Source organism: Podarcis erhardii (assembly GCF_964252035.2).
Source record: "Podarcis erhardii genome assembly, chromosome: 8".
In the NCBI taxonomy this organism is placed as follows: domain Eukaryota; kingdom Metazoa; phylum Chordata; class Lepidosauria; order Squamata; family Lacertidae; genus Podarcis; species Podarcis erhardii.
Window position 1 is genome coordinate 3261370 of NC_138499.1, and position 14199 is coordinate 3275568.

Below are 14199 nucleotides of genomic sequence, written 5' to 3' on the forward strand. Positions count from 1 at the left end.
TGATTTTTAGTTACAATCTCCTTTCTTTATATTGGGGTTCAATACCCAATATCCTGATGGGACGCGGGTGGCACTGTGGGTTAAACCACAGAGTCTAGGACTTGCCGATCAGAAGGTCGGCGGTTCGAATCACCTCGACAGGGTGAGCTCCCGTTGCTCGGTCCCTGCTCCTGCCAACCTAGCAGTTTGAAAGCATGTCAAAGTGCAAGTAGATAAATAGGTACCACTCCAGTGGGAAGATAAACAGCGTTTCCATGCGCTGCTCTGGTTCGCCAGAAGTGGCTTAGTCATGCTGGCCACCAGACCTAGAAGCTGTACGCCAGCTCCCTTGGCCAATAAAGCGAGATGAACGCCGCAACCCCAGAGTCGGCCACGACTGGACCTAATGGTCAGGGGTCCTTTTACAGGAAGGTGCCATTCAGGGTAAAAGGACACAGCATTTTTTTTTTATTTTAAGCATCCCCAAATAACAGCTGTTCTGCCCGGTTTAGTCACATGGCACAACAATGGCTGACAGACAGAGAAACTGCTTTCCTCTTCCAACTCTCTGCACGCAAACTGACCACCCAAATGAGAACTGGGATCTTCAAGGAGCCCCGAAATATTTTACTTCTCTCTCATTTGGGCTCTGACCCCACCCTGGCCAGAAGACACAAGGCTCTATGCTGCAGGATGGCATAAATTATTATTGTTGTTTATTGAATTTATATACCGCCCTATACCCAGGGGTCTCAGCACGGTTCACAGAGAAAAATCAAAATATAAAGCCACAAAATACACAATAAAAATAAAAACAGCAACCCAATAGCCCGCCCCTCACAAAAAAAAACCAAATTGAAAAGGGCAACAAATCAACGTTTATGCCTGGTGCCTAAAGGTGTATAATGAAGGTGCCAGGGGAACATCCCGGGGGAGAGCATTCCACAGACAGGGAGCCACTGAAGAGAAGGCCCCGTTGTAGGAAAGTTTTGCTTCTGTACAAACCGTTCTAGTTTCAGACATTTTCTCATCACCCTAGAATGTTCAAGCTCACACTTAGTTCATAAAACATGGCATTCTGACCTGTCCTTAATGCATAGTTGATCACATCTATGGAACGTGATTGATATGTCCTTTTAAGTTTCACATTATCCATCATAAGTAATTGTTTTAGGTCTTGTTCTATTAATCACTAATTATAATTTAACTAGGAGGTTTTCATGCTTGTCTAGTTTTGTGTTCCCTTTCCCAGCCTTTAATCTATTGGTGATTAATACTTATATGTAACCTTTGCTTTGTATTTGCTTTAACCAATCAGCATCAAGCACATATGTGGCATGTATCCTTTTCTTTGTATTTGTATTAACCAATCAGGAATAAGGCATAGGTGGCAATGTTGTAATATCCAATAAAAGGGACTCCCCGAGACATGCTCGAGAGGATGCCTCCCATATGACACCTGCTACTCATCTGCCGTTTATTTCAACCCAACACCCCGTTTTCGTGTTGCCACCCTCCGGACCTCTCAAGGAGGAGGCACACGAAGAAGGGCCTCAGAAGATGATCTCAGGGTGCGGGGAGGTTCATATGGAAAGAGGCGGTCCTTGAGGTACTGCGGTCCTGAGCCGTTTAAGGCTTTACAGGTCAAGACCAGCACTTTGAATTGGGCCTGGAAACTAATTGGCAGCCAGTGCATTGGTGTAATATGCTTAAACTGTCTTGCTCCAGAGAAATTCCTGGCCGCTGACTTCTGCACCGGCTGAAGTTTCCGAACCGTCTACAGAGGCAGCCCTAAATGCAAACCAACATCGGCCCACATGAAGTCTTGCAAAAAAGGACCACAGGGGTCTTCTTCCCCACCTGCCCATCTTTGAGGTAGACGCGGTTCAGCATTTCGACTGCTGAAGGAGTCACTTTTCCAGCTTCCTGGGTTGTTCCCACCAGCCAGAAGTCCACCTCCTGCCCGGCCCTTGGAGGAGGTTCGTTTTCCAAAGTCATGAGATCCATGCATGGGAAGCCTGCAAGCAAAAGAAGGGCAGGATCGTGACCAAAAGAGAGGAATGACAGTGAAGGGCCAGGTATAGAACCACGGAATTGTAGAGTTGGAAGGAACCCCCAAGGGTTATCAATAATAATAATAATAATAATAATAATAATAATAATAATAATATATTTATACCCCACCCATCTGGCTGGGTTTCCCAAGCCACTCTGGGCAGCTTCCAACAGAACACTAAAATACAATAACCTATTAAACATTAAAAGCTTCCCTAAACAGGGCTGCCTTCAGATGTCTTCTAAAAGTCAGGTAGTTATTTTTCTCTTTGACATCTGGTGGGAGGGCGTTCCACAGGGTGGGTGCCACCACCGAGAAGGCCCTCTGCCTGGTTCCCTGTAACTTGGCTTCTCGCAGGGAGGGAACCGCCAGAAGGCCCTCAGAGCTGGACCTCAGTGTCCAGGCAGAACGATGGAGATGAAGACGCTCCTTCAGGTATACTGGACCAAGGCCGTTTAGGGCTTTAAAGGTCAGCACCAACACCTTGAATTGTGCTCAGAAATGTACAGGGAGCCAATGTAGGTCTTTCTGGACTGGTGTTATGTGGTCTTGGCGGCCACTCCCAGTCATCAGTCTAGCTGCCGCATTCTGGATTAGTTGCAGTTTCTGGGTCACCTTCAAAGGTAGTCCCACGTAGAGCACATTGCAGTAGTCCAAGCGAGAGATAACTAGAGCATGCACCACTCTGGCTAGTCCAACCCCGGCAATAGAGGAATCACAGCTAAAGACTCCCTAGCAGATGGTCCCCCAAGTCCACAGCTGAGTGGCTCTTTGCCCCAGAAAGTTCTTCCGAATGTTTAGTCGGAATCTCCTTTCTTGTCACCTGAACCCATGGGTTCGAATCTTACCTTTCAGAGCAGGAGAAAACAAGCTTGTTCCATCCTCCATGCGGCATCCTTTTGGACAGCTGAAGAAGGCCTATCCGATCTCCTCTCAGTCTCCTCTTCTCCAGGATAAACATACCCAAATCCCTCAACCGTTCCTCATAAGGTTTTTTAAGCAGAGGTTGGGTGGCCAACTGTCACAGATGTTTAGCTGAGATTCCTACACAGCACGGGGTTGGGCTAGATGACCCGCGGGTCCCTTCCAACTCAATTCTACGATTCTTTGATTTCCAGCCAAGCAAAAATACTTGAAGAAGGGACACTGATGGAGAACTATTTGCCCTCTAGACCTGAAGGCTTCTGCTAGACCTCTGGGCCTAACACCTCTTTGGTGTTACACCTCCTTCCGTCGGGCCTGTAAGACAAAGCTATTCCGCCTGGCCTTTAATTTGAATTCAGCCTGATCTTTTATTTCCCTTCCCTTCCCTCCCCCTCCCCCTTTTATGAAGATCACCCACTCTGAGACCCCACAGCTAATTCTCCCCTGGTCTCCTCGCTGGCTCAAGTAGGACCAATTCAGCCAGCTAGCCCTGGGGATTATCTAATTGGTTTCTGAATTTTGAATTTTATTGTTATTCATGTTTTTATACTGTATTTTATGCTGCTTTCACAATTAAGTGTTTTAAATTTGTTTTTAGCTGCCCTGAGCCCGGTTTTTGAACCGGGAAGGGCGGGGTATGAATAAAATCATCATCATCATCATCATCATCATTATTATTATTATACAGAGAGCAATGGACTCTTAGAACAGAAGGCACCTCCTTTTTCCTATGTTCGAAAATCAGTCTCACAAGGCAACAATGCCGTATGAGGAACGGCTAAGGGAGCTGGGCATGTTTAGCCTGGAGAAGAGGAGGTTAAGGGGTGATATGATAGCCATGTTCAAATATATAAAAGGATGTCACATAGAGGAGGGAGAAAGGTTGTTTTCTGCTGCTCCAGAGAAGCGGACACGGAGCAATGGTTCCAAACTACAAGAAAAAAGATTCCACCTAAACATTAGGAAGAACTTCCTGACAGTAAGAGCTGTTGGACAGTGGGATTTGCTGCCAAGGAGTGTGGTGGAGTCTTCTTCTTTGGAGGTCTTTAAGCAGAGGCTTGACAACCATATGTCAGGAGTGCTCTGATGGTGTTTCCTGCTTGGCAGGGGGTTGGACTCGGTGGCCCTTGTGGTCTCTTCCAACTCTAGGATTCTATGATTCTATGATTCAGTCCCCAGAATCTCACCTGCAGCATCCCAGAGCCTGTAGACTCGCTTGCTTCCAGGTAAGGTTGTCTTCTCTTTGTCTTCCGTCACCTTCAGTTTCGGGGAACCATTCACCTCCACCAGCTACGGATGGAGGGACAGGCAGTTGTTCATGGAAGCAACCTGGTTTTTGTTTAGGATAATGGCAATACTGATGGAGGGAAGGTTGGGGGGACAGGACGGGGGCAGGCAGGCAGGCAAATGCACGGTGGGAGTATGTGGGCCACCCTATTAAACACGGTGCTCAGGCGGAATCTCTTTCAAGGAATCAAATCTACTTGTTGTTCTTTGCAGTTCCTGGAGCTTTAAAGTGATCCGATGCTGATGGTGGAAATTACGAAGCAGAGAGAGGTGACAGGCAGGCAGGTAAATTTGATGGGTGGGGAGGAAGAGGTATTATATAGAACCCAAGGCTCCCGGAATAGTCTATATTTGGATATCATTAATGTGGCATTAAGGGACGCGGGTGGCGCTGTGGGTTAAACCACAGAGCCTAGGGCTTGCTGATCAGAAGGTTGGTGGTTTGAATCCCCACAACGGGGTGAGCTCCCATTGCTCGGTCCCTGCTCCTGCCAACCTAGCAATTCGAAAGCATGTCAAAGTGCAAGTAGATAAATAGGTACCGCTCCTGCGGGAAGGTAAATGGTGCGCTGCTCTGGTTCACCAGAAGTGGCTTAGTCCTGCTGGCCACATGACCCGGAAGCTGTACGCCGGCTCCCTCGGCCAGGAAAGCGAGATGAGCACCGCAACCCCAGAGTCGGCCACGACTGGACCTAACGGTCAGGGGTCCCTTTACCTTTAAAGTGGCAGTAAAAATTCTTTTTTTGCACCCAAGGTGCTCTGATGCTGCACAGGGTGAGATTAGGAAGGAAATGCAGGCTGCAGAAATGTGAAAAGCTTTGCCTTCGTTAAAGGAAGAAGAAACAATCTTCTAGTCCTCAAGGTTTAAAAATGTGCAGGAAGCTCTTGCTAGTGGTTTAGAAAGGTAGAGCTTCCATACAACATCTGGGTGCTGCATAGTGATCATCCTCCATGACCCAAAGAATAGATTTCGATGGATCTGAGTTAGGAGATCAAATACGCTGTTTCGATGAGAGAGAGAAAGAAAGCAACAAACAAACAAACAAACAAACAAACAAACAAACAGAGAGAGAGAGACCCAGCCCAAGTCCTCCTTTAATGCCTCAACTGCTAGTAGATAATGCTCTTATTGGCCTTTGGCAAGCTTTGGACTACAACGCCCATCAGTCGTGCTGGCTGTGGCTGATGGGAGTTGTAGTCCAAAACACCTGGATGGCCCCAGCTTGCCAAAGGCTGGCGTATACATTTGCAAGATTCTGTCTCCCAATGCATCCCCCTGTTTCTGAACAGCTACCATAAAGAAGGCTGATCACCGAAGAATTGACGCTTTTGAATTCTGGTGCTGGAGGAGATTCTTGAGAGCCCCATGGACTGCAAGAAGATCCAACCTCTCCATTCTGAAGGAAATCAGCCCTGAATGCTCACTGGAAGGACAGATCCTGAAGCTGAGGCTCCAAGACTTTGGCCACCTCATGAGAAGACTCCCTGGAAAAGACCCTGATGTTGGGAAAGATGGAGGGCACAAGGAGAAGGGGACGACAGAGGACAAGATGGTGGGACAGTGTTCTTGAAGCTACCAGCATGAGTCTGACCAAACTGCGGGAGGCAGTGGAAGACAGGAGTGCCTGGCGTGCTCTGGTCCAGGGGGTCATGAAGAGTCGGACATGACTAAATAACAACAACAACAACATCACGCCAGCAGGCTCATAAAGGTTACTCTCTTTCCCCCTCTGTTAATCATTAGAGGATAGATTTGACCCGAACCGCAGAGCCCAAGAGATTCTGGCCCTGCAAGCGCATCATTGGGGAAGAACTGGCTTACCTTGTAGACGCAGCCCAGGGACGGCTGAAGCGTGCATGTCACCAGGTGAGTGCCCACGCCAATCATGTCTATTTCATTCCCCTGGCAAGAGGACACAGCAAAAGAGAACAATTGAGTTGTCCGCCCTCGGCTAATGGGCATCACAGGCGCTTCTCTGCGTCCCACACAGCAGCCAGCCGCCTCGGGAACATGCCGAAACTCTCAGAAACTCCAAAGGAGGTCAGTTTCAACGCCTTCTCCTGCCACGAAAAAGAGCTGGCAGAGTAAAAGTTAGAACAGCTTGCTCTAAATAGACCAGAGGCCCTCAGCTTTCAGCCTACTTGGCCAAGACATAATTGCTACTTTGGAAAAATAATTAGGTTTTGAAAGATGGCTCAGAAGCCTATGGAATGAACAAATAAATAAATAAAAAGCATCTCAACCTCAGCCTTCCCCCAATCATCTGCAAAAAGGAGAGAATCATATTTATTTATGTTTTAGACCACTTTATATTATAAAAAGAATCACAGAACAGCTCGCAACATGCTGTTTAGAAAGCTGGTATGTGTTTTAATAATTTTTCAGACTATCGCTATTTTAACTTTTTGAAAGTCTAAGATTATTTGCAGTTTTTCTCATTGGTAAATGATTCATTTTACCACTCTGAGTTTTGCTTGTGGTTTACAATCAGGCTGATGGCATTGTTTTGCTGAGTGTGGACACGTCGTGCCCATTAGAGTTTGTGCGGACAGACAGAGCTGCGGACCGACAGCTTACGCACTGCAACGAAGGAGTTTTGGCAGCAAGAAGACCCTCTCCTGGGCTCAAGGAAGAGAAATGCGTTCCACTAGACTCAGTATACATGTAGGATGCTGCTTTTAATAGCTGCCATCCTGCAAGCATCCTGCCAACCTAGCAGTTCGATCCTGCCAACCTAGCAGTTCAAAAGCACGTCAAAGTGCAAGTAGATAAATAGGTACCACTCCAGCAGGAAGGTAAACGGCATTTCCATGCGCTGCTCTGGTTTGCCAGAAGTGGCTTAGTCCTGCTGGCCACATGACCCGAAAGCTGTATGCCAGCTCCCTTGGCCAATAAAGCGAGATGAGCACCGCAACCCCAGAGTCGGCCACGACTGGACCTAATGGTCAGGGGTCCCTTTTACCTTTACCTTTATCCTGCAAGCGAAGAGCCATCTTCAAAGTCTTGTGTGTGGAATCTACTTAATCGCTAGGCTTTTGAGGGTGAAACCGCTGCATCACCCTGCATGACTCAGAAAAATGACAATCTTCGTCTTGTTGGCTAAGGGATGGCCCAGAAAGGACCACGATAGCTACTACTGCAATGTGCTCTACGTGGGGCTACCTTTGAAGGTGACCAGGAAACTACAACTAATCCACAATGCGGCAGCTAGACTGGTGACTGGGAGCGGCCGCCGAGACCATATAACACCGGTCTTGAAAGACCTACACTGGCTCCCAGTACGTTTCCGAGCACAATTCAAAGTGTTGGTGCTGACCTTTAAAGCCCTAAATGGCCTCGGTCCAGTAGACCTGAAGAAGCATCTCCACCACCACCCCCATTGTTCAGCCCGGACACTGAGGTCCAGCTCCGAGGGCCTTCTGGCGGTTCCCTTCCTGTGAGAAGCCAAGTTACAGGGAACCAGGCAGAGGTCCTTTTGGGTGGTGGCGCCTGCCCTGTGGAATGCTCACCCATCAGAAGTCAAGGAAATAAACAACTATTTGACATTTAGAAGATATCTGAAGGCAGCCCTGTTTAGGGAAGTTTTTAATGTTTTTTTGTTTTATTCATTTTTTAATGTTCTGTTGAAAGCTGCCCAGAGTGGCTGGGGAAACCCAGCTAGATGGGTGGGGTATAAATAATGAATTATTATTATTATTATTGGAAATCAGTAACTTTCTCCCAACTACCCACCCCAACTTTCAAGACAGTGAAGCCAAAGGGAGTAGATATACATCTGACTGTTTTTTTATATTTTGCTGGAAGGCACCCAGGGTGGCTGGTGGAAGACAGTCAGATGGGAAGGAGACAAGTATTATAATATTCCCAATAACATTCCGATAGACCTGGAATATCTAAGTTCCTGATAGTGTCCAGTTTACCTCGGCCCAGAATACCTGAAGGAGCGTCTCCACCCCCATCGTTCAGCCAGGACACTGAGGTCCAGCACCGAGGGCCTTCTCAGTGGTGGCGGCCGCCCTGTGGAACGCCCTCCCATTAAAAGTCAAGGAAATAAACAACTATCTGACTTTTAGAAGACATCTGAAGGCAGCCCTGTACAGGGAAGCTTTTAATATTTGGTGCTTTATTGTACTTTTAATATTTTGTTGGAAGCCGCCCAGAGTGGCTGGGGAAACCCAGTTAGATGGGTGGGGTATAAATAATAAATGATTATTAAATTAATAATACTGAATGTCTGTGATTTCTTTTCCTTACCTGGCCAGGACAAACTTTTACAGGGCTTGCTTGGAGCACCGAATCATTTAAGCTATGCTGCTGCAGGTAATTATTGCTATTAGCTGCCGCAATTATTTGCTCGCCGAGACTCAGAGAGTCTCCCCTTCCCACGCACCGAACTTGAGCAAGAGCAAGCATGTCCTCACCTCCTGAGAGAGCTCCCAAAGGTTCTCTTCGCTGACGTCGTTGCTCACAGCGATGGGGACCGCTTCGAACCAGGGGACCTGAAAGCTGGATGGCAAGACAAGCAAAAAAGGAGAGAAAGGACACATGACAAGCAGGGTGGATAAAAGTCATTTTTTTAAAAAAAAAAAAACCCCAATTTTTAAAATTTAAATCGGATTTTTTAATTAAAATGTTTAAAATAAAATGCTTCTAAAGATAGAATGATGTTGAGCTTCTAAAATAAAATATTTCTAAAGATAGTTTTCTATTTAAGTTACATTAGAGTCCAAAGGCTATTCATCAGGAAATACGGATTTGTTTTAAGTTTTTCATGTGTGCTAAAACTCAGACTGAGGTTTTTTTTTAAAAAAGTTTAACCACATCAGTTAACGAACATGGATACATATGCTATAATGTTATTGTTTTAGTTAAATAAATTGTTTAAATGGTCATTAAGGAAATGATTGTTTTTCTCCTTCCAATAAAGTACAGCAGAAAAGTTGTCCAAATATAAGCAGTTAACTTATTAAACCTCACAATAATTTCATAATTATCTGCCTATGTATTTCTTATAGTATAACCAAATCAGCAATTTTCGATATGACTGTAAAAACTACTCGGAAAATTTATTATTCCAAAAACCAAACCTTCATCTGGTTGTAAATATTAAGATTATACCAGCAAGAACAAGTCTTTCTGTAAAAAAAAAAGAAAAAAAGATTTAAATCAAGTCTTACTGACTAGTGATTTAAATCATGATTTAAATGGATTTGATTTAAATCATGGTCTTCCCAGCCCTGCTAACTGTTGAAGCGATGATTATTCCAACATCAACTTCGTTGGACTGGTCATGTTGTGTGGATACCTGATGATGTCTTCGAAAGCAACTACTCTATTCCAAACTTAAACATGGAAAGTGTAATGCTGGTGGTCAACAAAAGAGGTTTAAAGACTGTCTCAAGGCGAAGGTCCAGCGCCGAGGGCCTTCTGGCGGTTCCCTCACAGCGAGAAGCCAAGTTACAGGGAACCAGGCAGAGGGCCTCCTCGGTGGTGGCGCCCGCCCTGTGGAACGCCCTCCCACCAGATGTCAAAGAGAAAAACAACTACCAGACATTTAGAAGAGACCTGAAGGTAGCCCTGTTTAAGGAAACTTTTAATGTTTAACAGACCACTGTATTTTAATATTTTGTTGGAAGCTGCCCAGAGTGGCTTGGGAAGCCCAGCCAGATGGGTGGGGTATAAATAATAAATTATTACATTATTATTATTATTATTAATCTAAAAAAAGTAGTATAAACACCGACAACTGGGAAACACTGGCCTGCGAGCACTCCAGTTGGAGAACAGCCTTTACCAAAGGTGTCATGGGCTTTGAAGACACTAGAACTCAGGACGCAAAGGAGAAACATGCTAAGAGGAAGGCACGCTTGGAAAATCCACACCATGATCAACTCCCACCCAGAAACCTATGTCCGCACTGTGGAAGGACGTGTGGATCTGGAATTGGCCTCCGCAGTCACGGACTCATTGTTAGAACCGTGTTTATGGAAGACAATCTTACTCAGCAACAAGTGATTGCCAAAGAAGACCTGGAGGTGCCGGGAATTGAACCCAAGACCATATGCAAGAAAGCCGACAATCTGCCGCTCAGCTGTGGCCCTTCTCCCAAGAGCCTAGGGAGCAAGGGAGAGAGGAGGGCTGCATTTGGAGCAATGGCCTTCTGTTCTCTACCCCTCGCCTGAGCACTGGCGGTGAAACAGGCCACTGAGGAACTGTTACAATATGGATGCAAAGCAGCTGCAAAGTGCTAGCTTGAAAAGTAAACATGATGGGAATGTTGGGACTGCCCGTGGGAAACAGAGGGACAGTCAATTCACAGTGCGAAGCACCGGAATTAGCTCAGAGTGTAATATGAGCTCTTCCGTTTATTCCTGTCCAGGAAGTGTTTGTTACTAGACTGCTGGAGCTTGAAGAGAGCAGTCATGTTTTTTGTAACGCTGCAAAGACAGAAATAAAGGCATGTAAATACGTTTCTGTCTATCTCTTTCCCCTGCCAGGGGGCAGGAAAGAGGGGGGTGTTCTTCTCACGCTGAGAAGGATCGCCTATCGAGACCTTGCCTGGATCTTGCTGGGGAATGCAGCCAGGGAGGTCAACAGGGAATCATGCCGGGTGCCTGGGAGAGTTGCCAGTTTCTCCTGATATGGGCTTGATTTCCGACATGAGAAGGACAAGAAATCTAGAGATGGACCCAAGTTTGGCTGGAATCAGGAATCAGGCCTTGATCAGCAGCCATCAGCTCCACAGTAACGTCTCCGCCTAGAAAGGTCAAATCTGGGGGGGACGTGAGGGGAAACAGCCGCACACTCACTGCTTGCTGCAGCTGCGAAACACTCGCCGTATCTCCACCGACTGCTTGGCCAGATCCCCGCTGTCCAGGCGGACGCCAATGACTCGGTAGCCCAGCTCGTTCAGCGCCAGGGCGACAGCACAGAAGTTCGGGATGCCGCTCCTGTGGGCAGGGAAGGGGTTGCAAGAAACCGTAAGGGGGATGGAAGATTGGCAAATCCTAATGGTAGAATATCTGCAGCTAGCGAAAGTGACGGGAAGGGTAAGAGGACAACCAAAAGAAAAAGTCTACAGTGGTACCTCGGGTTAAGTACTTAATTCATTCCGGAGGTCCGTTCTTAACCTGCCACTGTTCTTAACCTGAAGCACCACTTTAGCTAATGGGGCCTCCTGCTGCCGCTGGAGCACGATTTCTGTTCTTATCCTGAAGCAAAGTTTTAAACCTGAAGCAATATTTCTGGGTTAGCCGAGTGTATAACCTGAAGTGTATGTAATCCGAGGTACCACTATATAAGGATTGGGGAATCTTTAAAGAATATTTAGAAAACTATGGAATAAAAAGGAAACATCTTGGCAGAATTAGACTGATCCCTGTATTGTATAACTATAAGTTCGTAGGGAGCTGGACCATAAAGAAGGCTGATCACCAAAGAATGGATGCTTTTGAATTCTGGTGCTGGAGGAGACTCTTGAGAGTCCCATGGACTGCAAGAAGATCAAACCTCTCCATTCTGAAGGAAATCAGCCCTGAGTGCTCACTGGAAGGACAGATCCTGAAGCTGAGGCTCCAAGACTTTGGCCACCTCATGAGAAGAGAAGACTCCCTGGAAAAGACCCTGATGTTGGGAAAGATGGATGGCACAAGGAGAAGGGGACGACAGAGGATGAGATGGTTGGACAGTGTTCTCGAAGCTACCAGCATGAGTCTGACCAAACTGGGGGAGGCAGTGGAAGACAGGAGTGCCTGGCGTGCTCTGGTCCAGGGGGTCACAAAGAGTCGGACATGACTAAACGACTAAACAACAACAAAGCAAAGCCCAACGTAACCTCAGATCGTAAGCACTTGGCCTCAGAATAGTGTGGTACAGTGGTTAGAGTGCCAGACCTGAGAAGAGACCAGGGTTCGAATTCCCACCCGGCCACAAAGCTCAAGCCTCTTGGCCTATCCTACCTCACAGGGTTGCTGTGAGGATAAAACAAGGAGGGAGGCAGGAGATCTTGTAGAATCAAGGTGGGGTGTGAATGCAGTAAAGAATAACAAATTTAAGTTTGGAGCGCAGAGCTTACTTCATCACGCAGAAGGTGTCCAAAAGACCCTGGAAGTTTTGTGGGAAGGTGATGGCGTAGGAGACGAAGGCAGCCAGCTCCCCACGGTTCACTGTCTCCAGCGGGATTTGGAGCAGTTGGCAAACCCGGCTCAGCCATGTCTCCACTAAGGACAGAAAATCCACAGGCTCCTTTCCGTGTCGTGGGATCAGGGTCTGCGGAGAGAAACAGAGGTGCTATCAGAATCCAGGCCCTGTCGCCATCTTGGGATTCTGGACTGACCACCCAGCGATCTCAATGGTGCATTTATTCCGTAAAACTTATGCACCGCTCAATTGTTTTAAAAAAGCAAAAACCCCAGGTTTACGAAGAGGAGCAAACGGTAGATTGAGAAGCAAAAGCAGGAGAAGCAACTCTTTTGAGAAGATAAAATCAGCAATAAGGAAAGGCTAAAAAGATGAGTTGAGAAATAAGACCAAGGGTACATATTGATATAGGAATGTATAAGACAAAATGTAAAGAAATATACAATAATAAGAGTACATTCAATTGTAAAAAAGGAATATACAATGGGATTGACAGGAAGTCCAAAGTGTTGGTACAGATATGACTTTGGAATAGTTTTTGTCCTTGTTTTTTCCCCTCTTCCTTTTTTGTTATCTTTAGGTATATAAAGTTTGCACATAAATTTTGTATACATGTTGAAAATAATATGATAATAAGCATTGTATTGTAATGTGATATTCTTTACTGATGTAACATAAGAACGTTAATAAATAAATAAAATTGCTAAAAAAAGAGGGAAAGGCTAAAAGGTGAAAACATTCTACATGCCTCTGAAACCTGTCCCCCCCCCCCAAAAAAAAATACTAACCCGCGGGTTCACCTCAGCCAGCGAGGTGAAGGACAAAATGTAAGAATGCGCTACAGTTCCCCGCACTGGAATCCCATAGAGCTTTCCAGCCAGGACGTTGCTGGTAAAATCGAATCCTGGAAGAGAAGGGACTCGTGTCAGGTTTGGGGGAGGGGGCTGCATGGTTCCCAGGACCCATTTCCACCAGGCCTTCAGCAGGAACCAAATTGGAAGTGAGCTTCCACGTGTAAGCATGGGCTATCACGCGTGTGGGGGACTCCATGGTCCTGAATGGGGTAACTGTGCCCCTGAAGGACCAGGTGCACAGCCTGGGAGTCATTCTGGACTCAAAGCTGTCCATGGAGGCACAGGTCAATTCTGTGTCTAGGGCGGCTGTCTACCAGCTCCATCTGGAACGAAGGATGAGACCCTCCCTGCCCACAGACTGTCTGGCCAGAGTGGTGCATGCTCTTGTTATCTCCCGCTTGGACTACTGCAATGCTCTCTACGTGGGGCTAACTTTGAAGATGACTCGGAAACTGCAATTAATCCAGAATGCGGCAGCTAGATTGGTGATTGGGAGCGGCCGCTGGGACCACATAACACCAGTCTTGAAAGACCTTCATTGGCTCCCAGTATGTTTCTGAGCACCATTCTGTATTGTTTTTAACACTTGATTGGAAGCCGCGCAGAGTGGCTGGGGAGACTCAGCCAGATGGGAGGTGTGTGTGTGTGTGTGTGTGTGTGTGTGATTATTATTATTATTATTATTATTATTATTATTATTATTATTATTATCATGTGATCGCAGCGTACTGTTTTCACCCATGATAGGAGAAAATAGGAAGGATGCATTTGGGAAGGTCTTCTTCATAAGAGGTGCAGCTGTCGAGTCTTGAGGTACGGCTTGACGGCTTTGGGGTTTCAGCCTCCTTTTTCAGGGTTGTTTATTTAATACAGACATATAAAATTTTGAGAATCTATCTGCAAAAAGTCAGCAAGATGCACAAAACGAAGAGGGGGAAAAAAAACTAATTGTCACTGTA

The 14199-nt window shown here is 46.3% G+C and overlaps 1 protein-coding gene and 1 long non-coding RNA gene across 2 annotated transcripts in view; both read right to left on the bottom strand.

Moving 5' to 3' along the window:
• The window catches only part of NAPRT (nicotinate phosphoribosyltransferase), a 221860-nt gene that overhangs the window by 196590 nt on the left and 11071 nt on the right, over positions 1-14199 (bottom strand). Inside the window, exons 5-11 of the mRNA XM_081874540.1 lie at positions 13175-13290; positions 12322-12515; positions 11057-11197; positions 8669-8753; positions 6069-6149; positions 4147-4249; positions 1840-1997 (exon numbers count right to left, since the gene is read on the bottom strand). Of these exons, the coding sequence (XP_081730666.1) occupies positions 1840-1997; positions 4147-4249; positions 6069-6149; positions 8669-8753; positions 11057-11197; positions 12322-12515; positions 13175-13290 (878 nt within the window). The remainder of the gene's footprint in view (positions 1-1839; positions 1998-4146; positions 4250-6068; positions 6150-8668; positions 8754-11056; positions 11198-12321; positions 12516-13174; positions 13291-14199) is intronic.
• Positions 1-14199, bottom strand: part of LOC309349118 — a 63710-nt gene that overhangs the window by 5283 nt on the left and 44228 nt on the right. The window lies entirely within an intron of this gene.